We start from the raw sequence: 23,217 nt of genomic DNA, 5'->3' as shown, positions 1-23,217 counted from the left end.
GCCGTCTCCCCTGCCTCAGCGACCCCACTCCTGGGCCAATGCCCTTCTGCCTCAGGGACCCCCACTCCCAGCCGGTACCCGCCTGCCTCAGGGACACCCCACTCCCAGCCGGTACCCCCCTGCCTCAAGGCCCCCGACTCCCGGCTGCTCCCCACCTGCCTCGGGGCCCCCCACTCCTAGGCCTACGTCCCCCTGCCTCAGGGCCCCTCATTCTCCAACCTCCTGACCCCCTCAGGGACCTTCCGGACCGGTCCCCCCTAACTCAAGGGCCCCCACTCTTCATCCTCCCGACCCCGCACTCCCAGCCCCGTCCCCGCCGCCTCAGGGCCCCCTTTGGCCCCGGCTCCTCGCGGCGCCCCCTCCCCCGCGCGCGGCCGAGGCGGCGGAGTCCGCGCGTCATGGCGGCGGCGGGCGGGGCGCGTCTCGCACGCAGCGCGCCGGGCGGAGCGCTCGCCGCATTGTTTGCTTCGCTGGGGAGCGAGCGAGCGACCCGGCCCTGGCGTCCGAGCCAGCCCCGCGTCCCGCGCCCGCCGCCCGCCGCCCGCCGCCCGCGCCCGCGCCCGCCGGCCGGGCCCCCCGAGCCGGGCCTCCAGCCGGGCCCCGAGCCCGAGCCCGCGCCGCGCGAGCCGCTGCCCGAGAGTCCGCGGCCGCCGCTGCCGGGCCCGGAGCCGCCGCGGCCGAGAAGAGCCCGCGCCCAGGAGCGGCGGCGGGGCCCGGCCTGCGCGGCCGTTGGCGGAGGAGCCGCGGGCGCCATTAGCGCCGCCTCGGCCGCGCCGGCCCCCGCGCCCGCCCGCTTGCCGGGCTCCCGCGGCCGCGGCGCCCCGAAGGTGAGTGGGCGGGGGCCTGGCCGGGGAGGCCTCCCCGCCGCCTCGCGGGCCGGCCGGTCGCCGCCGCCGCCTCGGCCCGGCCTCTCGGGGTTGTGGTGCCGACGCCATGTTTGGCGGCGGCGGCGGCGGCGGCGGCTCCGCATTGTCTGTGGGCCGGGAGCCCGGGATGCCGGGGAGGCCGGGCGGGGAGACCGGGGAGGTCGGGCCGGGCGGCCGGGGAGACGGGCGGGAAGACGGGGAGGCCGGGCGGGGAGACCGGGTAGGTCAGGCCGGGGAGTCGAGGGAGGCCGAGTCGGCCTGTGGGTCTCGGCGGCCTGGGCCGCGGCGCCTGCCCGGAGTCCGCGCTCGAGTCGGGTCGGGCCGGGCCTCGGGCAGCCGCCGAGCCGGCCGGGCCGCCCCTTATGTAACAGACAGGCCCGCCGAGCTCTGCCAAGACGGGAACTCCCTGAGAGCAGGGACGCGCCCCGAGATCGCCCAGGAGCCGCGCGGCCTGCGGCGGCCGGGCTTGGGAACCGGCACCGCGGCCTCCCCGGGCGTTTGCAGGGAGACGCCTCGCGACGAACGCGAGGCTTCCCCGGGCCTTTTAAACGAGTGACACGATTGAGGCGCAGTTCACGGGAAACGCGGCTCTTGTGAGCGGACGCGGGAGTTCTGAGAATCCGTAGCAGCGGGAGCCGCTGCCCCGCGGGGTGCGGCCCCGTCTCCCCAGAAAGCGCGGCCGCCCGTGTCTGTTTCTGAGGGTCTGTCGCCAGGTGGTTGTGTAGTTAGTGGAATCGGCGGATGTTTTTGTTTGGCTGGCCCAGCGCCGTCCCGAGTGCTGTGTGTTTCACACAACTTCGCACAGCTCAGCGGCCGCGGCTCCCGTGGCCTTTACGGAGAGGCCCGGCGCGTGGCCGGCTTCTCCCTGGGCGGGCGGTGGGAAGATGGAAGCGGCCGTGGTGTGGGCAGCCTTCCCCGCTTTTGGCCCGCAGGGCTCTTCAGTATGTACTTAAGGGCATTATTCCTTGAGAAGCTACGTGTGTGCCCCCGCGGATCCCTCCCAGTGGAAATGCTTGTCCCAGCACGGAAGGGCCAGGGACAGAACCGGCCCAGGGGGGAAGCAGTGAAGCAGAGGAGGTCGTGGGTCGCCCTGCCCTGCTGAGGGCCTGCTTTCCCCGGGTCCCAGTTACATGTTGAGGGTATAGAGCTGCTGTGGCCGTGAAGCCTTCGGTTCAGTTCTCCCCTTGTGGAAAGTGTTGCGATGAAGAGCTTCACGGCTCCCTGGGAGAGTGGGTTTCCAGGGGCTGCTTATCGTTAGGGCGACTCAGGACTTTACTGTCGAGGGGAAAATTACAGGTTCTTTTCTGATCTGGTGAGTAACCAACTGTTGCTTCTGCCCCACCTCAGTAGTGACGCGTGTCGCCGTCCCGGGTGCACTAGGGTCGCTCTCTGCAGGCTGTGGTGTCACCTCTGCAGGGCTCACAGGGCCGGCTGGGGGGTGGCTGTGCTGACAGCTCCGCAGGAATCCAGGGTTGAGTGGGTACCTGGAGGCCCTGGAGATGCAGGGGGGCTGAGGTTTGGCCGACCACATTTTCTCTCCTATTCCTTTCTGTAGGTGATTGCAATCTAGTTTCAACATACAATGAGGATTTCTGTCTGATACAGAGAGAGATACCCAGTGTCTGGAGGGTCTGTCTTAAGAAGTGCTCTTAAAGTCTGCTGGGATTTCCTTTCGGGACTCACGTAAGGAAGGCTGCTCCCTGAGGGCTTTTTCTCAGGCCCAATAGATCAGGGCAAGGCTGCTGTGGGTGCCCCTGATCCCCCTGGGCCCCGAGGCCAGGCGTCCCTGACCTGGCAGGGCGAGATGCAGAGTGGGCCTTGGGCTTCAGCTGAGAGTATTTGTTTCGCGAGTCAGTCACTGAAAAATCATTTTGCTTCCTGTCAGTGAAGTGTGGCGCTTTGGAGGGAGGCACTGCCCAGCGGGTGGTGGTCTTCACAGGAGGTGTCCACACACCAGGCACCCTGGGGACAGCTGGGAATAGACGTAGTCCGTGGTGTTTGGACAGCAGAGGCCTCTGCCACAAGGAGCTGGAGGTATGGGTGGCAGCTCACTGGTTTTGCCCACCTCTGGAAAAGCTGATTCTCTGTGGCCAAGTCTTCAGGCACCTGAGCCAGCGCTGGCGACCCTCCTGGTGAGGGTCTCTGCAAGCAGCGAGGGGTTCCTGGGGGTCACCCCTCGCTGTGGAGCCTGAGTGGAGCGTCTGCCTTCACGTGTGCTGGGGAGAACAGAGATTCCCTTTGGCGTAATGCACGTATCTGAATTCACTCAGAAAGGAGGAGGACATGGCCAGCACCATGGTCTCAGTGGGGATTGAGGAGTGCCCCTGAGGGGAAGGGGCAGGTTGGCTCAGCCTGTGGTGGTTTCCATGGTGGTCACTGCTAAGGCTCTGCAGAAGCGGGGTTGGGGCCTCTCAGGGGCGAAGACTGTCCCCTCAGACCAGTACAGGGCTCCCCTGTTGGTCCCCTGTGCTGTGGTGTGCGTGTGGAGGGCCTGTCTATAGAGGATGGACGGGCTGTGATCTGTCTCCTACACCTGGCCCCAGCAGGAATGCTGCAAGGACCGTGGTGACTCTGGGCTCATGGGAGTGCTCTCCTGGGAGTAGTGGGGAGGGGAAGAGTGGTTTAGGGGGAGCATCCGATAGGACCAGGTAGCCACTGAGCATGCCTGTCTCGTGGGCATAGCCTCTGTGCCTGGTGGGGTCCATCCCTGTATGTGGACTTCCTGGGGGACTGCCTGCATGCCGGGAAAGTCCTGCAGCTGTGGGCTCTGGGCCGGACCCCTCCTCCTTGGGGAGCGTTGCTGTGGTCTCCGCAGCCTGTTGGTGTGGTCTGAGAGGGGACTGGTGCGTGGTGGTAGGGACGCAGGTGCTCAGGAGGGCTCCTCAGGCTGCCTCTCTGCCTGTTACCGCTGCTCTCTCCCTGGTCCTGGGGAGTCGCTCAGGCCTGGATGCGTGGTTTTTGACACCTTGGAAAGAGGTTAGCTGTGAGTTTTGCTTTGATTGGGCTTTGAGCTGCTGAACTAGATCTGCCCAAGCGTACTTTTGCGGCTTTCTCGAGTCTTTGGTCACCCTGCGTAGAATTAACTTTACTTTTGCCTTTATTTTAGGTAATCATTACCAAATGAGGAGGAAAGGACGATGTCATCGAGGCTCTGCAGCGAGGCATCCTTCTTCCCCATGCAGTGTTAAACACTCCCCCACGCGAGAAACGCTGACCTACGCTCAAGCTCAAAGGATGGTAGAGATAGAAATTGAAGGGCGCTTGCACAGGATCAGTATTTTTGATCCCCTGGAGATCATATTGGAAGATGACCTCACTGCTCAAGAGATGAGTGAGTGCAACAGCAATAAGGAAAACAGCGAGCGGCCCCCTGTCTGCTTAAGAACTAAGCGTCACAAAAACAACAGAGTCAAAAAGAAAAATGAGGCCCTCCCCAGCGCCCACGGCACGCCGGCCTCGGCCAGTGCCCTCCCGGAGCCCAAGGTGCGCATCGTGGAGTACAGCCCTCCGTCCGCCCCCAGGAGGCCTCCGGTGTACTACAAGTTCATCGAGAAGTCGGCTGAGGAACTGGACAACGAGGTGGAGTATGACATGGACGAGGAGGACTATGCCTGGCTGGAGATCGTCAATGAGAAGCGCAAGGGCGACTGCGTCCCCGCCGTGTCGCAGAGCATGTTTGAGTTCCTGATGGACCGCTTCGAGAAGGAGTCGCACTGCGAGAACCAGAAGCAGGGCGAGCAGCAGTCTCTGATCGATGAGGACGCCGTGTGCTGCATCTGCATGGACGGGGAGTGCCAGAACAGCAACGTGATCCTCTTCTGTGACATGTGCAACCTGGCCGTGCACCAGGAGTGCTACGGGGTGCCCTACATCCCCGAGGGCCAGTGGCTCTGCCGCCACTGCCTGCAGTCCCGGGCCCGGCCCGCCGACTGTGTGCTGTGCCCCAACAAGGGTGGTGCCTTCAAAAAGACAGATGACGACCGCTGGGGTCACGTGGTGTGTGCCCTGTGGATCCCAGAGGTCGGCTTTGCCAACACGGTGTTCATCGAGCCCATTGATGGGGTGAGGAACATCCCTCCAGCCCGGTGGAAACTGACATGCTACCTCTGTAAGCAGAAGGGCGTGGGTGCCTGCATCCAGTGCCACAAAGCAAACTGCTACACAGCATTCCATGTGACGTGTGCCCAGAAGGCTGGCCTGTACATGAAAATGGAGCCCGTGAAGGAACTGACTGGCAGTGGCACCACCTTCTCCGTCAGAAAGACCGCTTACTGTGATGTCCACACGCCTCCAGGCTGCACCCGGAGGCCTCTGAATATTTACGGGGATGTCGAAATGAAAAATGGCGTCTGTCGAAAAGAGAGCTCGGTTAAAACGGTCAGGTCCACATCCAAGGTCAGGAAGAAGGCAAAAAAGGCTAAGAAAGCTCTGGCGGAGCCCTGCGCGGTCCTGCCGACCGTGTGCGCTCCTTATATTCCCCCGCAGAGGTAAGCGTGTCCAAGGATTGAGTCCACAAGGAGCTTGCAGTGCGGGACCCTAGGAGGACGTGGGCACAGCCTGCAGGGCCCGTGCTGCGTGGTCGTGGCGTTTCCTGTTGGCGCAGCTTCCTGATATTCCCCTGAAGTGTAGTTCTGCTTGTTTACCACATCTTTTTGGGGAATAGATGTTGTAAAAGATTTTAATCTGTAGGCTTGGAATGATCTATAGTTTTCTAGTTGTTTTTTCTGGAGGTGGAGTTTTGCTTTGTCGCCCAGGCTGGAGTGTAGTGGCGCAATCTCGGCTCACTGCAACCCCCGCCTCCTGGGTTCAAGCAATTCTGCCTCAGCCTCATGAGTAGCTGGGACTGCAGGTGTGCGCCACCATGCCCAACAAATTTTTGTATTTTTTAAATAGAGATGGGGTTTCACCATGTTGGCTAGGCTGGTCTCAAACGCCTGACCTCAAGTGATCTGCCCGCTTTGGCTTCCCAAAGTGCTGGAATTACAGCACTTGCTCAGCCTTTTTTTTTTAAATAGGGTTTTGCTCTGTTGCCCAGGCTGGAGGGTAGTGGCATGATCTCAGCTCACTGCAGCCTCTGCCGCCAGGTTCCAGCAATTCCTGTGTCTCAGCCTCCGGAGTAGCTGGGACTACAGGCGTGTGCTGCCATGCCCAGCTAATTTTGTATTTTTAGTAGAGGCGGGGTTTCACCATGTTGCGCAGGGTGGTCTGGAACTCCTGAGCTCAGGCAGTCTGCCCACCTCTGCATCCCAAAGTGCTAGGACTATAGGCGTTAGCCACCATGCCCAGCCGTGAGTGAAGATTTTTAGGAATTTCAGTGACTAAACTTTAAGAAGGATGAAGCCCACGCAGGAGCTCTGTATGACTTTCAACCCGAGGGGCTCTGGCCTGGGCTTCGCAGTGACCGCCGGCATCGGGACATCCACTGCTGTGGCCTTGGCCCCGTTTCCCGTGCTGTGCCCCCCACTTGCTGCAGATGCCCTGAGGAAAGGGTGGCCAAACAAGGGGAGGAGCTGTGAGCACAGATGGGGCCTGCCGGTCAACAGAGCGGGTAGAGCCAGCCTGGTGCTGAGCTTGCAGCTTGGCTGGGGGAGATGCCCGGAGCCCCAGTACCACACAGACCCTCCAGGACTGCCGGGGGTCAGTGAGCAGGGCCCTCTGAGGTGTCAGACCTGCCCCATGTGTGAGGGGAGGGCAGCACAGGTGGGACGCATGCAGGCTGAGCTGCATTGGGCGGTGAGGCTGGGAGGTTGCAGTGAGCTAAGATTGTGCTACTGCACCCCAGCCTGGGTGACAGAGTGAAACTGTGTCTCAAAAAAAAAAAAAGAAGTTTTAAGTGATTTTTGTTAATATTACTCTACTTTGCCAAAGTGAAGTCCAGTTTCTTTTCACAGAGCTGTAAATACTCAGAGAATTAGTCAATGCAGACGGAATGAACAAAAAATGCCCATAATCCTTCCCATCCAGAGAAAACCCCGTCAAAACCAAGGTGTTTGTCTTTGTAAATTAATCTGACTTTGAAAAGATGGTTTTACTTGGATTTCTACCTATGAGTCAAAAAGTCTAGGGTTTGTATTAAGAGCTTCTGTATAAGAGGTCTAAAAATTTCAGCTTTACTGAAATTGAAGCAAAATAAACAAAATGTGATCTAACAGAATGAAGAGCCAAAAGTCTGAAGTGCTCCCTTCCCTGGCCAGTACCAGATGATGACCTGCTCTGGGAGAGGCCGGGCCTGGCCGGGCCGCATGCTCTCTGTTCTTTGGCTCCTGATGTTGGGTAGGCAGGACTGTTTGAAGGAGGCAGCGTTTGCATGCAGAGACGCAGGGGCCTGAAGTGGCCAGGGCTGATTGAGAAGAAAACTTGACCTAAATATTTGAAAGCACGTATTGGAGCTAAACTGCGTACTATGTGGTTCTGTTCTTTTCCTAACTTGGGAATAAACTATTATTTCAGCTTCGAGTAGAGAGAGAGAAACAAACCTGGATGAGTGTTCCTGGCCGCGGTCTCTGCAGTCTGGGTTTCCCAGTCTCCAGGAGATGCTGGTGCTTCAGGCCACCTTGCCACCAGTGGAGGAGCTCCCAGTGCGCCTGGCCTGTTGGCACCATGGTGCTGGACCCACCTCTGGGGTGGTTGTGAGGGGCAGGCTCTCAATACAGTACTGACTGCTGCCTGAAACCGGGTTTACAGCCTTGCTGTGGTCTGAGAGGCAGCTAATCTGGCAGCCCTGTTCTTAGGCCCTGGGCACTACCCCTGGGTGCATGTAGGAGGCCTCAGCTGTGCATTTGAATTGTGTGTAGATGAGGGTGAAGCTTCTTACTTATTTTTTATTTTATGTTTAGAGACAGGGTCTTGTTCTGTTGCCCATGTTGGAGTGCAGTGGTGTGATCATGGCTCACCGTAGCCTCAAACTCTTGGACTCATGCGATCTTCCCGCCTCAGCCTCCTCCCAGCCTCAGCGGGGAATTTAGGCATGAGCCACTGTGCCTGGCCTGTGGTGAAGCTTCTTGATGTGCAGCCGTGGGTGGGGATGCTGAGTCTAGTTGGTTAGGGTGTGCACTAACCAATGGCTCTGGTGTAGGACCCATCTAGAGCATCTGAGGATGTTATGCTTCAGGCCAGCCAGTCACACTGAAAGAGGGATGTGACCCCATCTGAGCAGCATTTTAGAGAAAGAAGGTCTTCCTTATTCCTTGTGGACAGAACAGAATCTGCCTTCAGGGACTGACTGCTTTTATAATTCTAGTGGTTTAAAAAATTAAAATTTCAAGTAAAAAAGATAGTTCTTTTTTTTTTTTCCTTTTTTTTTGAGATGGAGTCTTGCTTTGTTTCCCAGGCTGGAGTGCAGTGCCGTGATCTTGGCTCACTGCAACCTCCGCCTCCTGGATTCAAGTGATTCTCCTGCCTCAGCCTCCCGAGTAGCTAGGATTACAGGCACGTACCACCACACCCAGTTGATTTTTGTATTTTTAGTAGAGACGGGGTTTCACCATATTGGCCAGGCTGGTCTCAAACTGCTGACCTCAGGTAATCCACCCGCCTTGAACTCCCAAAGTGCTGGGTTTACAGGCGTGAGCCACTGCGCCGGGCTAAAAAATATAGTTTTAAGGTTATAGTCTGTTCTTTTGTAAGTTTAATATACTATGATTAAATAATAACAGCAGTAAATAAGCACTTTGAAAAACAGGCAGGGCCAGGTGCGTGGCTCACACCTGTAATGCCAACACTTTGGGAGGCCGAGATGGGCAGATCACGAGGTCAGGAGTTCAAGACCAGCGTGGCTAACATGGTGAACACCCATCTGTACTAAAAATATAAAAATTAGCCAGGCGTGGTGGTGCGTGCCTGTAGTGCCAGCTATTTAGGAGGCTGAGGCAGGAGAATCTCCTGAACAGAGTTCTGCTCTTTTGCTCAGACTGGGATGCAGTGGCGTGATTATGGCTCACTACAGCCTCGACCTCCTGGGCTCAAGCGACTCCCCCACCTCAGCCTCCTGAGTAGCTGGGACCACAGGCGTGTGCCATGCCCTGCTAATGTTTTTATTTTTTGGTGAGATGGGGTCAAGCAATCTGCCTGCCTCCGCCTCCCAAAGTGCTGAGATTACAGGCGTGAACTACCATGCCTGGCCTTACATTGATTCATTGTTATTTTTTCTTTTCTGTTCTTTTTTTTTTTTTTTTCTTGAGATGGAGCCTCGCTCTGTTGCCCAAGCTGGAGTGCAATGGCATGATCTCAGCTCACTGCAGCCTCCACCTCCCAGGTTCAAGTGATCCTCGTGCCTCAGCCTCCTGAGTAGCTGGGACTACAGGTGTGTGCCATGGTGTCTGGCTAATTTTTGTATTTTTAGTAGAGATGGGGTTTCACCATGTTGTCCAGGATGGTCTCGAACTCATGACTTCAGGTGATCTGCCTGCCTCGGCCTCCCAGAGTGCTGAGATTACAGGCGTGAACCACTGCACCCAGCCGTATTTTTTCTTTTCACTTCCTCTCTCCAGCATACATCAGTTTTTATTAACGGATTGAGTTGCACCTATGTAGAATGACATATTTTTTTTGAGACGGAGTCTTGCTCTGTCACCCAGGCTGGAGCGCAGTGGCATGATCTCGGTTCACTACAAGCTCCGCCTCCGGGGTTCATGCCATTCTCCTGCCTCAGCCTCCTGAGTAGCTGGGGTCACAGGTGCCCACCACCACACCTGCTAATTTTTTGTATTTTTAGTAGAGAGGGGGTTTCACCATGTTAGCCAAGATGGTCTTGATCTCCTGACCTCGTGATCTGCCTGCCTCAGCCTCCCAAAGTGCTGGGATTACAGGTGTGAGCCACCGAGCCGGGCCAGGAGGACATTTTGTCTTTAGTCTTAAAGGAAAAGGGAAAGTCTTTTCCATTTGCACCAGTTTGAAATTAGGGCTCCCTTAACATGGATTACTGCAGGACTCATTCACATGAGAGTTCATACATGGAGTGAAAAGACAAACAGGGTTTCCTGATAACTCTTTTTGGTTAATTGCATGAAATGAGGGATAAATACACGCATAATCTGTTTAACAAAACTCCTAGGTTCATCAGAATGCAAAGTAGAAAGTGTCTTAAAAGAGACTGATCAGCAGGCAGACGGCCTGTGTTGGTTTGGTTCCTTTGACTGCTTCAGATCTTCTAGGAGGAGCTCCTCTACTATGAGAGCCTGGACTTCGACCTCATGGACAGGAACCTCGGATAGGCAAGGCTTTCTGATGGGTGCTCCTCCTACCTTCATTCAAATGAGGTGTTCCTCCTGCTTTCACCCTGATAGGGTGCTCCTCCCCCCTTCGCTGGGGTCATTTTATTTTGAGTTTAAAAGGATCAACTGGTCTTGGTCAGCCTTAGGAAGGGAAGCATCAGTCAGATGAAAATGCGTGGCGAACTTTAAATACCTGGCTACTTCTCTTCATGCATTTAAATTAGATTGACCTGAGCTGTTAGAAAAGTTGACTGGGTGCGGTGGCTCAGGCTAGTAATCCTAGCACTGGAAGGCTGAGGTGGGTGGATTGCTTGAGCCCAGGAGGTCCAGGCTGCAGTGAGTTGTGATCGCACCTTTGTATTCCAGCCTGGGTGACAGAGTGAGACCCTGTCTCTAAAGGGTTTTGCATGGTTATCCAGAGCATTCTCTTGAGTTTTGGTTCTCTTTGACACAGCTGCATCTGGAGATCCTCTGTGTGAGGCATGTTTAGAGAAAGAGGAACATTGACCCCTGGAATTGATATTCTTCCAAGAAATCTTTTAGTCTTGTTGGTAAAGGCAGTCCTCAGATGGTACCAGTCCCTTTGTTAGTGGTGAGCCTACAGAGATGGTGCCTGGTGTGCAGAGCAATGTGGTTGGATGGAGGTGAACAGAGCAGTCTAGGGACCCTGGGCTGCCTGCTTGTCCTAGCCCATCACAGCACAGTCATTCAGCAGACATGCTGCACCAACTGATTGTTTGAGCTTGGACTTGGTGCACATGATGGAGTTCGTCTGGATCTCCTGTCTTGATATTCGATATGAAGATTAGTTGGTCCAGCCCATGTCCTAATAGATGTTGTTAGCAGGTAGTCTGAACTTGAACTATCTCACATGAAGAAAGTTCCTTCTGCTGCCTCTTTTAATTTCTCTTTGGCTTCATGAACAGTCATGCACCCCCAGTGCCATCCTTTTGAGCTCCCAAAGGCCTCTGCCAGACACATCGCCTCCAGGGGTGACTCCTTGACCCACCGTGCCATCACCACTGGCTCTGCACCCCTTCTGAGCCATTCCTGGAGCTTGAGGCACTGTGAGGTCAGGGGAAAAGGGTCAGCGTGGCAAGGACAGATGGTCACCCAAGCTGGGGTCATAGAGCGGCTTATGGACTTCCTGGAAGTCAGTGGGAGCTCATTTGGGAACCCCCAAGATGGGGCCCTGTGGGGTGTCTGAAATGGTGGCAGAAGGGGCAGGAATGGGGTCCGGCAGTTGTCTTCCCTCAGGTCCTGGCGGATGGATAGCAAAGTCCTGTGTAGACACGGTCACCCACTGGTGGTGTATGCCGGCTGCTAAGGGCCTTGGGTGGCGGGCCTCGGCCCCCACAGTCCAGAGAGTGTCTGTCTGCTATTGCCTGCAGGGTAGGCACCTTGGGCCCCGGAATTCGGAAGGCACTTTTTTCCTACCCGGACTCACTTCTCACACTGTTGGAGGCTACCTGGCCCTAGTCTATTTTATAGAGACAGGGTCTCACTCTGTTGTCCAGGCTGATCTTGAATGCCTGGGCTTAAGCAATCCTCCTGCCTAGGCCTCCCAAAGTGTTGAGATTACAGGTGTGAGCCACCTCGCCCAGCCCCAGCCTTAGTCTGTAGTCTAATGCTGGAGGGTAGTATGTTGACTCTGGAATAAAGATGCCACTATTCTAGAACTTTTTCTGGGGTCACTGTTGGGAGGCGTTGTCTCCCTTGGGCACTTGCTGCAGCCCCCGGCTGTTGAGCTGCACAGCTGTGGTCAGAGGGTGGGGAAGCTGTTCTGTCTTGGGGGTGTTGAGTCCACTAGGTAGGCCCCGTGAGGACCCCAGCTGTCACCTGGTGGGCACCTGCAGAGGTTTTGTTTTGTTCTTTTAATTGAGGCGGGGTCTTGCTCTGTCGCCCAGGCAGGAGTGAAGTGGCGCAATCCTAGCTCACTGCAGCCTTGGACTCCTGGGCCCAAGTGGTCCTCAGCCTCCCAAAGTGCTAGGGTTACAGATTAGAGCCACCGGCCGCGGCCCCCTTTGGCTTGTGTTTTTAAGCCTTTTTTTCCCTCCATGTTTCTGGCTGTTAATTTTGTTTTATAAAAGTTTGTATCTGGCATGGATTGAAGCAGGAGACACTGGCTCAGTGCCCAATGGGGGGAGCCCTGTGTGGGTACCTCCCAGGCGGTATGGGTGCATGAGTTGGCTGCTGCAGGTGGCACTGGGAGGCATGGCAGGGCCTTGAGGCCACAGGTGGCAGCTCCCTGTGCTTGACCTGCATCGGGTCTAGAGTGGTGGGCACTCGGGAAGGAAGCACCAAGATGACACATTGGAAGGAGGAGCTGCAGGGCAGGTCCAGCCAGTGCCTGGGAGCTCGAGAGGGCTCCTGGGTCGACGCAGCCTGCGGGAGTGCCTGCTCTCCTGCGTGAGGAACGGACCTTAATGCCGTTTGAAACACTGACTCATTCCTGCCCTCCTGTGACTTTGTTGGTTTTCTGGGTTTTAGTGCAGATTGTATCTGGCAGCTCACAACGAAGCCCTTCCCAGTGCAGGCTGACAGGCAGGAGGGATTCTCCTCTTCAGAAATGGACATTACTACATCTGGAAACAGATTTTTTTTTTTCTTTTTTTTCTTTTTTTTGAGATGGAGTCTTGCTCTGTCGCCCAGGCTGGAGTGAATTGGCGTGATCTAGGCTCACTGCAACCTCTGCCCTCCGGGTTCAAGCGATTCTCCTGCCGCAGCCTCCCGAGTAGCCGGGATTACAGGTGCATGTCACCACGCCCAGCTAATTTTTGTATTTTTAGTGGAGATGGGGTTTCGTCACGTTGGCCAGGCTGGTCTCGATCTCCTGACTGACCTAAGGTAATCCGCCTGCCTTAGCTTCCCAAAGTGTTGGGATTCCAGGCATAAGCCACTGTGCCCGGCCTAGGTTTGTTTTGATTGAAAAAGCTGAAGCAAATAAAAATTGTGCTGGGGAAAACTCTGAGTGCTCACAGGATGGGCTGTGTTTCTCACTGGCCTCACCGCACCTTCCTCTGCCCTCAGACTCTCCTAAAGATGCTGGCGTTTACTGAACTAAAGCTAACATTTCACAGAGCAGGGCCATGGGCCATGAACCACAGTCATCTGGCCATTTAGACAGCTCTGCCCTGCCTCCGGCGATTTGGGTACCCAACCATGTCATTCCCACCCCTAGCTTTGTGGGGCACCGTTCCGCTAGGCCTGGTTCTCTTCCCTGAAGCACCCCAGGCATGTAGAAGATGTTCTCAGCAGAGGGGAGACACCACAGTGTAGCTGACTTCTGTCTCTCTTCACTTTCACCATATTTACTTACTTTTGGCAGAAGTGGGGTTGAAAATTTATGTGAAGTTTTCTTTACTACTGGCGACAGTGGGGCAGATTACTGCCACACATTCTCACCTCTGCTCCAGCCTAGGTGCTACCTGCTGGAGGCGGTGGTGGCTTTCCTGAGAGCACCTCCCGGGCTCGGGTTGGTGGGGAGCTTGGTTTTACCTTTTTATGTGGAAATAACTTCAAATTTACAAAATATTCGCAAAAATAAAGGGAGCAGGGACTACCCAGGTGCTCTACATAGAGTTGCCTGTTGCTGGGGCTGCGTCCTCTCGTGCACACCCTGCCCCGTCGGAGAGGATCCCAGATGTGGCCCTTGCCAACGCACGTCAGGCAAGTGAAAAGAGCAGGTGTCCCCTGGCGATGGGCAGCAGGCTTCATGGTGCCCCAGCCTTGGTGCAGGAGTCCCCTGGGGTGAGATTCAGGGCTCTGGCCGGCTGGTCTCGTGTTTCCTGAGCGATGGATGTGGGCACGGCGTCCTCCACCTCGCACCACCCGGCATGAGGTCTGCGTGTGTGTCATGCCAGGGCTCTGGGCCCGCACTGGGAGCTCCTGCCCTGCCTGTGCACTGTTTGTCGTGCGCTTGTGCCCGTGGGTGGGTGTATCTTTTCATTTTTAGTGATGTCTTTAAAAAATTCTTTTTTAATTTTGAAATCTTTAGAGAGAGCCCCCTGTTCTTTCACTCAGCTTCAGAAGTTATACGCACCTGGCCAGCCTCCCCTCTCCCATTCCTTCCATTCCATTGTTTTGAAGCAAGTCCTGGTCATGAAATTCCATTCATGCACCTGTCAGTGTGTAAAGGTTCTTAAAAGCAACCATAATTTTATAGTGTCTGATGAACCGAAGTTTGTTAATTTCATCGTACTCCTCAAATTTATCACCCTTTCCGTATGTGGTATGTGCATGCTGGGTCTGCTTTAAGAAACTCGTCCCTGCTCTGCAGCCGTGAAGCTGTTCCCTGTATTTCCTCTAGGGGTCTTTAAAAATTTTTGTGTTTTTTTTTTTTTTTTTTTTGAAATGGAGTCTGACTCTGTCACCCAGGCTGGAGTGCAGTGGCGCAGTCTCGGCTCACTGCAACCTTCGCTTCCTGGGCTCAAGCGATTCTGCCTCAGCTTCCCGAGTAACTGGGATTACAGGCGCCTACCACCACGCCTGGCTAATTTTTGTATTTTTAGTAGAGATGGGGTTTCGCCGTGTTGGCCAGGCTGGTCTCGAACTCTTGACCTCAAGTGATCCGCCCACCTCGGCCTCTCAAAGTGCTGGGATTATAGGCATGAGCCATTAATGGCTCCTGGCCAAAAATTTTTTTAATAAAAATAAAAGGCTGGGTGCGGTGGCTCACGCCTGTAATCCCAGCACTTTGGGAGGCCAAGGTGGGCGGATCACGAGGTCAAGAGATTGAGATCATCCTGGCCAACATGGTGAAACCCCATCTCTACTAAAAATACAAAAATTAGCTGGCTGTGGTGGTGGGCACCTGTAGTCCCAGCTACTAGGGAGGCTGAGAGGCAGGAGAATTGCTTGAACCCAGGAGGCGGAGGTTGCAGTGAGCTGAGATCATGCCACTGCACTCCAGCCTAGTGACAGAGCGAGACTTCATCTCAAAAAAACAAAAAATAGAGATGGGGTCTCACTATGTTGCCTAGGCTGGTCTTGAACTCCTGAGCTCAAATGATCCACTCACGTCAGCCTCTGAAAGTGCTGGGATTGTAGGGGTGAGCCATAGCGCCTGGCCACCTCGAGGAGTCTTGAGCCCTCCTGGAATTGCTGTTTGGTGTGAGGCTGGGTTAGGCCTGGTGAGTCGTCTGGGTTGTGAGCCAGCCTGCTTGGCCTCCTGGTCTCAGGCCAGCTGTGACCTGGACCTTGGGCCACCCAGCAGCTTTGTGTTGAACCTCAGTCTGTGGTTGGGTGGGCACCCCTTGTCTCCAGAATGGTCCTGGTGTGTGAGGTCCTTGGTGCGTCTGTGCAGCGGGCAGTAGCTTTAAAGTTCCTGCTTCACCTTGTCGGACTTCTGGTTAGAGTCCTTCCGACATTAGTGTTCATTTGGGAAGCTTGGACTCTTTACACCATTAATTACACTGTTAATTTCACTTAAACATGGAGGTGGGCCAGTTTGCTGCCCATGTAAGACTTCTTTTACTTTTTTGAGACAAGGTCTTGCTCTGTTGCCCAGGCTGGAGTTCAGTGGCATGATCTCAGTTCACTGCAGCCTCCACCTCCAGAGTTCAAGTGAGTCTTGTGCCTCAGCCTCCTGAGTAGCTGGGATTATAGGCATGTGCCACCACTCCTGGCTCTCTCTAGGAGTTCTTTAATGTCATAATAAAAATTCATGGTTTTCTCCATAAAAATCTATTAGATTTATTTCTAGGCACTTGTTAATACAGTACTTCTTAAAATTAGCATTTTTTTTTTTTAGTTATGTGTTGTAGATTGATACAACATGTTGTAGGATTCTTTTGGATTGTCTTTGTGGACAGTATCTGTGAAGAATGACTCCTGCCTCAGTCTCCCACTTGAACCCAGGAGGCGGAGCTTGCAGTGAGCTGAGATCGTGCCATTGCACTCTAGCCTGGGTGACAGAGCAAGACTATCTCAAAAAAAAAAAAGAAGTGGACTGTGCTGCTTGCTGTAGGATTTTATCCATGTTCTTTTATTTCTGCCTCTCAAATATTGTTTAATCTTAATGTATTTTTAAATTTTGAGTGATTTTTCTGTTTTTGGGAGGAATTTTTGATATGTTAATACTATAGATCTTAGTATATTTTGAAAACTGATGATGTTTGATACATACCAAATAATGTGTGGACCATAAATGTAAATAGCAGTGCCCACAAACCCACTCATAGCCTAGGAATTGGGAGACTCAGCACCGCCGGCCGAATGCGCCTGTGCGGTGTGTCCCATTCCATCCCTGTTGTGCCGCCTGTGGGAGAATTCTGTCAGCTTCACTGAGACACTTAGTACCCTCCCTTTACCTGTGGTTTTGCTTTCCATGGTGTCAGTTGCCCATGGTCAGCCATAGTCTGAAAGTATTAAATGGGAAATTCCAGCAGTAAGCAGTTCATAAGTTTTCAGTTGTGCACCATTCTGAGCAGCGTGATCACAGTCTCACTGTCCTGTCCTGCCTGCCGGGAGCGTGAATCTTCCCTTTGTCCAGCGCACCCATGCCGTGCAGCTGCCTGCCCCTTACCCGCTTAGTAGCAGGTACCAAGATCCAGGCTGGCGCTTGGTCCTGTTGCAAGTTTCAGGCAGCCGCTGGAGGTCTTGGAACTATCCCCCTTGGTTAAGGGGGGACTCTTGTCATTCACACACCATGAAATTTACCCATGTGAAGTGTACAGTTGAGTGGATTTTAGTTCACAGAGTTGTGCATTTATCACCACAACCAATTTTAGAACATTTTCATCACCTCCAAAGGAAACCCTGTGCCTCTTAGCCATTACCCCAACTTCCCACCTTCTCATCCCCCCCAACCCCTGGCAGCCACCCATCTGCATCCTTTCTCCGTGGATTTGCCTGTTGTGGGCATTTCATAGAAATGTGTTTTTTTGTTCTTTTATGACTGGTGTCTTTGACTGAGCATCACGTTTTCAAGGTCCATCCATCGTGTCCCCTGGGTCCATCGTGCCCCCTGGGTCCATAGTGCCCCTTGGGTCAGTGTGGCATTCCTTTTCATGGCTGCGTAATGTTCGTTGTATGGATAGGCCACGTTTAAAAAATCTATTCATCTTTCGATGGATGTTTGTTTTTTTCCTACTTTGGAGCTATTACGAACAATGCTGCTCTGAACATTTGTGTAACAGTTTTTAGGTCGTGTGTTTTTATTTCTCTTGGGTATATTCTAGGAGTGGAGTTGCTGGGTCACATGGTAACGCTGTTTAGTATTTTGAGGAAGTGCCAGATTGTTTTCCAAGGCAGCTGTACCACTGTATATTCTCAGGCTGCTGTCTTTTTGATGGCACCCATTCCATGGTGCAGGGGCATCGATCGCTCAGGGGGGTTTTGCTTTGCAGTTCCACAGTGGCTGAAGATGTTGCCTGGCCATTTGCGTATTTTCTTTGGAGAAATGTCTGTTCAGGTCTTTGCCATGTTTTGATTGGTTAGCTGACTTCTTACTGTTATAAGAGTTCTCTGTCTGTTCTGGATGCTAGACTCCCTATTAGCTACATGACTTGCAAATACCTTCTCTTCATTCTGTGGGTCATCGTATTGTTTTATTCAGTGTTCTTTGAAGCACAAACATTACAAGTTTGATGGAGTCCAGTTTATCTGTTTTCGGTTGCTTGTGCTTTTGGTATCACACGAAAGAAGGCTTTGCCTAACCAAGGGTCATTTAATAGGAGTTTTATTTATTTTTATATATGCACATATGTATATATTGTAAGAGATGGGTCTCACTATGTTGCCCAGGCTGTTCTGAAACTCCTGGGCTCAAGCGATCTTCTTGCCTTGGCGTCCCAAAGTGCTGGGATTGCAGGTGTGAGTCACCACGTCTGGCCACCGTTTTCCTATATATGATTTCTGCCTTTGCCTGTTAGCAGTCTAGAAGCATGTGGGGCTGGCTGGCTGGCTTTCTTTCTTAGCCAAATTAATTTTTTAAACTCTTGATATCCATTGCTTGTGCTGTGGGCAAAGGACGTGGCCTGCATGGTACGCATTCATTCTTTGATGCTTGTTGAGACTTTATGGCCCAATAGGTTATATATTTTTTGTAAATAGTCCATCTGTGCTTGTGAATATGTGTGTTCTTCTTTCTTTGATGCAATATTCTCTATGAGCTTGTTGGGTCAAATGTATAAATCATGCTTACATTTTTAATATCCTTAATTTGTTTTTGCGTGAATTGGTTTCATTAGGCTTGTAGGTTTAACAGTTCTCATTGTAGCTCCTGGAGGTTTTGCATTTGATATTTTCAAGATGTCCCGTTAGGCAGTGTGTACGCATTTGGAATTTGGTTACTTCCTTCGATCATGGTGCAGTAGCCCTCGTAGCCCTCTTTACTCCAGTCATGGTGTTTCTCTGGCCTCAGTTCAGCCGATCAGTCAGCAGTACCCACTTCTGCTCCTTAGTGTATATACCTGGACATTTTCCTTATGTCCGGCTTCAGCCTTGCTGTGGTATTTTAAAACTGGAATTAAATTTTTTTTTTTTTTTTTTTGGAGACGGAGTCTCATTCTGTCGCCCAGGCTGGAGTGCAGTGGCATGATCTCAGCTCACTACAACTTCCGCCTCCCGTGTTCAAGCGATTCTTCTGCCTCAAGCCTCCCAAGTAGCTGGGATTACAGGTACCTGTCACCATGCCTGGCTAATTTTTGTATTTTTAGTAGAGACGAGGTTTCACTATCTTGGCCAGGCTGATCTTGAACTCCTGACCTCATGATCCACCTGCCTCGGCCTCCCAAAGTGCTGGGATTACAGGCGTGAGCCATTGCACCTGGCCTAAAACTGGAATTTTAAATTTTTAACCAGATTGACAACCTCTTCATTAGCAAGTTTGGACTGTTGACTTATGTTGGATTACTGATCTATTTTGGATTTGTTTCCATGATCCTTTTTTTCCCTTTTTCTTTATTTTTCCTCTGAGACTGAGTCTTGCTATGTTGCCCAGGCTGGAGTGCAGTGGCGTGATCTTGGCTCACTGTAACATCTGTCTCCCGGGTTCAAGCAGTTCTCCTGCCTCAGTCTCCTGAATAGCTAGGATTACGAGCGTGTGCCACCACGCCTGGCTAATTTTTTTGTGTTTTTAGTAGAGATGGGGTTTCACCATGTTGGCCAGGCTGGTCTCGAACACCTGACCTCATGATCCGCCCGCCTTGGCTTCCAAAAGTGCTGGGATTACAGGCGGAAGCCACCGCGCCCGGCTCCCTTTTTCTTCTGATGTATTGACTTAGATGGTTTTGCTGTTTCGGAGTGGGGGGCATTTTTCCTCCTCTTCTCATTTGGAAGGTGTACATTCCATTTAACTCTCTGTATTCAAATTTTTTCAGTATTTTACTGTGGTCACGTACACATAACATAAAATGTACCATCTTGACCGTTGTAAGTGTATAGCTCAGGGGCATGAAGCACTTCAATATTGCTGTGCAGCCATCACCACCGTCTATCTTCAGAGCTTTTTGTCTTCCCAGTCTGAAACTCTGTCCCAGTTAAACAGGAACTCCCCATTCCTCCCTCCCCGGCTGCGGGTGTCCACCGTTCTACTCCCTGTCTCCATGAATTTGACTCGTCTTCAGTCCCTCACGTAAGTGCCATCAGGCAGTATTTGTCTTTTTGTGTCTGGCTTATTGCACTGAGCACGTTTTCAAGGTTTTTCCATGTCATTGCATGCATTGGAACTTCCTTGCCTTTTAAGGCTGAATAAGCAAAAGTATGTGGAGATAAACTTTTGCTTACCCATTCCTTCCTCCATGGGCTCTTGGGTTGCTTCCGTGTTTTAGCCATTGTGTATAATGCTGTGAAGAACATGGGTGATAAGTATCTGAACCCGTTTTCAGTTCTTTTGGGCATATACCCGGAAGTGGGATTGCCAGGTCACACGGGCGTTTCTGTCTTTAAGTTTTTGAGGAGCCACAACACTTGTTTTCCACAGTGGCTGCACCTTTTTACATTCTTGCTGGCGGTGCGCAAGGGTTCGGGGTTTCCACATCCTCGCCAACATTTTTTTTTGTTTTTTGTTAGTATTTTTTGATAGCCATTCTAATGGGCGTGAAGGTGACATCATAGTTTGGTTTGCATTTCTGTGTTTATTGAGCATTTGTACTTTTGAAGAATTGTCTATTTGAGTATTTTAACCAGTTTTCAATTGGGTTATTTTTTGTTGAGTTTTAGGAGTTTCTGGATATTAATCGCATATCAGATATGTGATTTGAAAATATCTCCTCCCATTCACTCTGCTGTGTGTTTTTTTTAATGCACACATTTTAACATTTTTCATGAAGCCCAGTTTATTTTTTCTTTTGTTTCCTGTGCCTTTGGTGTCTTATTCAAGAAATCATTGCCAAATCCAGTGTCATGAAGCTTTTCCCTTCTGTTTTAAGAGATTTATAGTTTTAGGTCTTATGTCTAGGTCTTTGATTGATTTTGAGTTAATTTTTGTGTGTGAAATGAGGCAAGGTCCAACTTCACATTCTTTTGCATGGCCATATCCACTTGTCCTGGTGCCATTCTGCTGAAAAGACTGTCTTTTCCCCTCTGAATGGTCTTGGCACCCTTGTCAACAGTCTATGCTGGATACGGGAAGGTTTGCTTCAGGGTTCTCTGCTATTCCCATGGTCTATATGTCTGTCCTTTCGTCAGCACCACACTGTTTTGATGACCGTAGCTTTGTGGTAAGTTCTGAAGTCAGGAAGCGTGACTTTTACAGCTTTTTCAAGGTGATTTGGCTGTTGGGTGTTCCTTGAGTTTCCATATGAATTTTAAGGTGGATTTTCCTATTTCTGCAAGAGACATCATTGGTATTTTGACAGGAAGTGCATTGGATCTGTAGATCACTTTCAGTGGTATTGACATCTTAACAATATTGGTCTTCCTATCCATACATTCCCTAGTGCATTTGGTGGGTCCCATGGTAAAGTATTTATGTGTCAGCATGTAGACTTGGCTTAACAAAAATCCAAGGAATACTTGATGTTGGAACTCTGGTGACCTCCCTCATTTCCGGGGTTCTTTTCCCTAGTGTGGGTTCTTTTTTTTTGAGACGAAGTCTCGCTCTTGTTCCCCAGGCTGGAGTGCAATGGTGCGATCTTGGCTCATTGCAACGTCTGCTTCCCGGGCTCAAGCGATTCTCCCGCCTCAGCCTCCCGAGTAGCTGGGATTGTAGGCACGCACCACCATGCCCGGCTAATTTTTGTATTTTTAGTAGAGACGGGGTTTCACCATGTTGGCCAGGCTGGTCTCGAACTCCTGACCTCAGGTGATCCGCCCGCCTCGGCCTCTCAAAGTGCTGGGATTACAGGCGTGAGCCAGCATGCCCGGCCCCTAGTGTGGGTTCTGACTTGTCTGCAATCATCCCTGAGGTAGGCATTGCGGCTGCTGCCTCCAGGCCTCCCTCATCTCGCCCACTTTGCCGGCATCTCAGTCCAGCCAGCCCTCAGGGACCGCTTTCTGTGGTTGTCATATGTATGTCTTTGCTTAGTTTTCTTATCTGAGATCTGTTGCCCCTTAACTCTTCTGTCCGAGTTGAGTGGGGGGGCTCATCGTCTCAGCTGGAAAGCTGCTCTTCCATGCTCTTCTCACTCTTAATTTTGGGTTTTTCAGCCTCTTGCTCACATGAGCTCCCTCAGCCTCCCAAGTAGCTGGGGTCACAGACGCACACCCCTGCATCTGGCTCTTAAGTTTTTAAAGCATTTTCATTAAAGTCTTTTTGCTCACAACTTGTGGGCTGTTCACATTTCCAGAAGCCCTGACTCTGGTGAGAAGGTGGTGGCTTGTTTATGAGGTCAGAATCTTTTCTCACATCTTACGGGTCAGAAGAAATAAAAACAAACAGAATCTTTCTTTCTTTCTTTCTTTTCTAAGAGATAGGGCTGGCTGGGTGTGGTGGCTCATGTCTGTAATCCCAGTACTTTGGGAGGCTGAGGCGGGTGGATCACTTGAGGCCAGGAGTTCGAGACCAGCCTGGCCAACATAACAAAACCCCATCTCTACTGAAAATATAAAAATTAGCTGGGTGTGGGCCGGGAGCGGTGGCTTACGCCTGTCATCCCAGCACTTGGGACGCCGAGGTGGACAGAACACCTGAGGTCAGGAGTTTTGAGACCAGCCTGGCCAGCATGGTGAAACCTTGTCTCTGCTAAAAATACAAAAATTAGCTGGGTGTGGTGATGGGCGCCTGTAGTCCCAGCTACTAGGGAGGCTGAGGCAGGAGAATCGCTTGAACCCAGGAGGCGGAGGTTGCAGTGAGCTGAAATTGTGCCACTGCACTCTAGCCTGGGCAATAGAGTGAGACTCCATCTCAAAAAAGAAGACTCACTGAACCAGAAGAGTTAAGGGTTGTGCTATTTACTGCACATGGTTTGCCTCAGTCCAAAGTGGTAAAAACAAACTGCTCCCAAAACAGCAGGCCATGAGGTGACCAGGTCCAGCCCAGCCCAGCCTGCAGAGGAGGAGCCATGTGGGGCTGTGATCAGAGCCCAGCGTCCCAGTGCACCTGCTGACGCCCTCTCCGGCCTCTGGCTTCCTTCCGTTGGCTGTCCTTGGAGGGTTGTGCTTCGTGGGCAGGCGTTTGGTGTCCTGAGCATGTAGACTGCCCTTGGAGTGGTGGGCAGGATTGTTTTAGCCTAAAGGGGTTCCACATCTGCACGGGAGCTCTTGGTGATGGGTCACTCTGGCAAAGTTCCCCCAGTGGGTTCTCTGTGAGGAGGCACCTCACGGTCAGTTCTGGGTCTGGTGAGTGTTCTCCTGCAGGCTCCACACTTGAGCCAGGTCCTGCTGGAAGAGGCGGTGTTGGGTGTTCCCTTGGTGGATGAGAGGCACCGAGGGTCTTGGTGGCTCCATGTGCCCCCAGGGGCAGCACTTTGCATTTCTTGGGAGACTTGAAGATGACTGATGTCATTTTATTGAGCACGGTAAAACAGCACCTGTTAGCGGCTTATACCTTGAGCTCTCTCTCTCTTATTGGAGGTGACATAGGGACCAGTGCCCACCTCTCCCATGGCATCCGAGTGGACAGGGTCTAGGGTTTTGGGCCCGCTGACACAGATGTGGTTGAAGTCAGCTTGTGTGCAGATGGGGTCACATAGAAAGAATGAAAACCGTTGAAGGCTTTGCTCAGCATATTTTCTTTTTGGATATTCAATCTGATA

The 23,217-nt window shown here is 52.4% G+C and overlaps 1 protein-coding gene across 12 annotated transcripts in view; it reads left to right on the top strand.

The window, feature by feature from the left end:
* Positions 1–455: 455 nt before the first annotated feature.
* Positions 456–23,217, top strand: part of BRD1 (bromodomain containing 1) — a 53,630-nt gene continuing 30,868 nt past the window's right edge. For 5 of the 12 annotated variants that reach the window (XM_063723126.1, XM_063723125.1, XM_054543825.2 and 2 more), the window contains exons 1-3: positions 695–827; positions 3,973–5,353; positions 18,577–18,699. In XM_063723126.1, coding sequence (XP_063579196.1) covers positions 3,987–5,353; positions 18,577–18,699 — 1,490 coding nt within the window. In that variant the 5' untranslated portion in view covers positions 695–827; positions 3,973–3,986. Of the gene's footprint in view, positions 828–1,004; positions 1,087–3,972; positions 5,354–18,576; positions 18,700–23,217 lie in introns of those variants that run through there. The other 7 variants (XM_063723129.1, XM_063723128.1, XM_063723130.1 and 4 more) reach the window with 4 other exon arrangements.

The sequence above is a fragment of the Pongo abelii genome, chromosome 23, assembly GCF_028885655.2.
Source record: "Pongo abelii isolate AG06213 chromosome 23, NHGRI_mPonAbe1-v2.0_pri, whole genome shotgun sequence".
Classification (NCBI taxonomy): domain Eukaryota; kingdom Metazoa; phylum Chordata; class Mammalia; order Primates; family Hominidae; genus Pongo; species Pongo abelii.
Note: the sequence above shows the minus strand (reverse complement) of the source record. Positions and strands in the feature narration are given on the sequence as shown.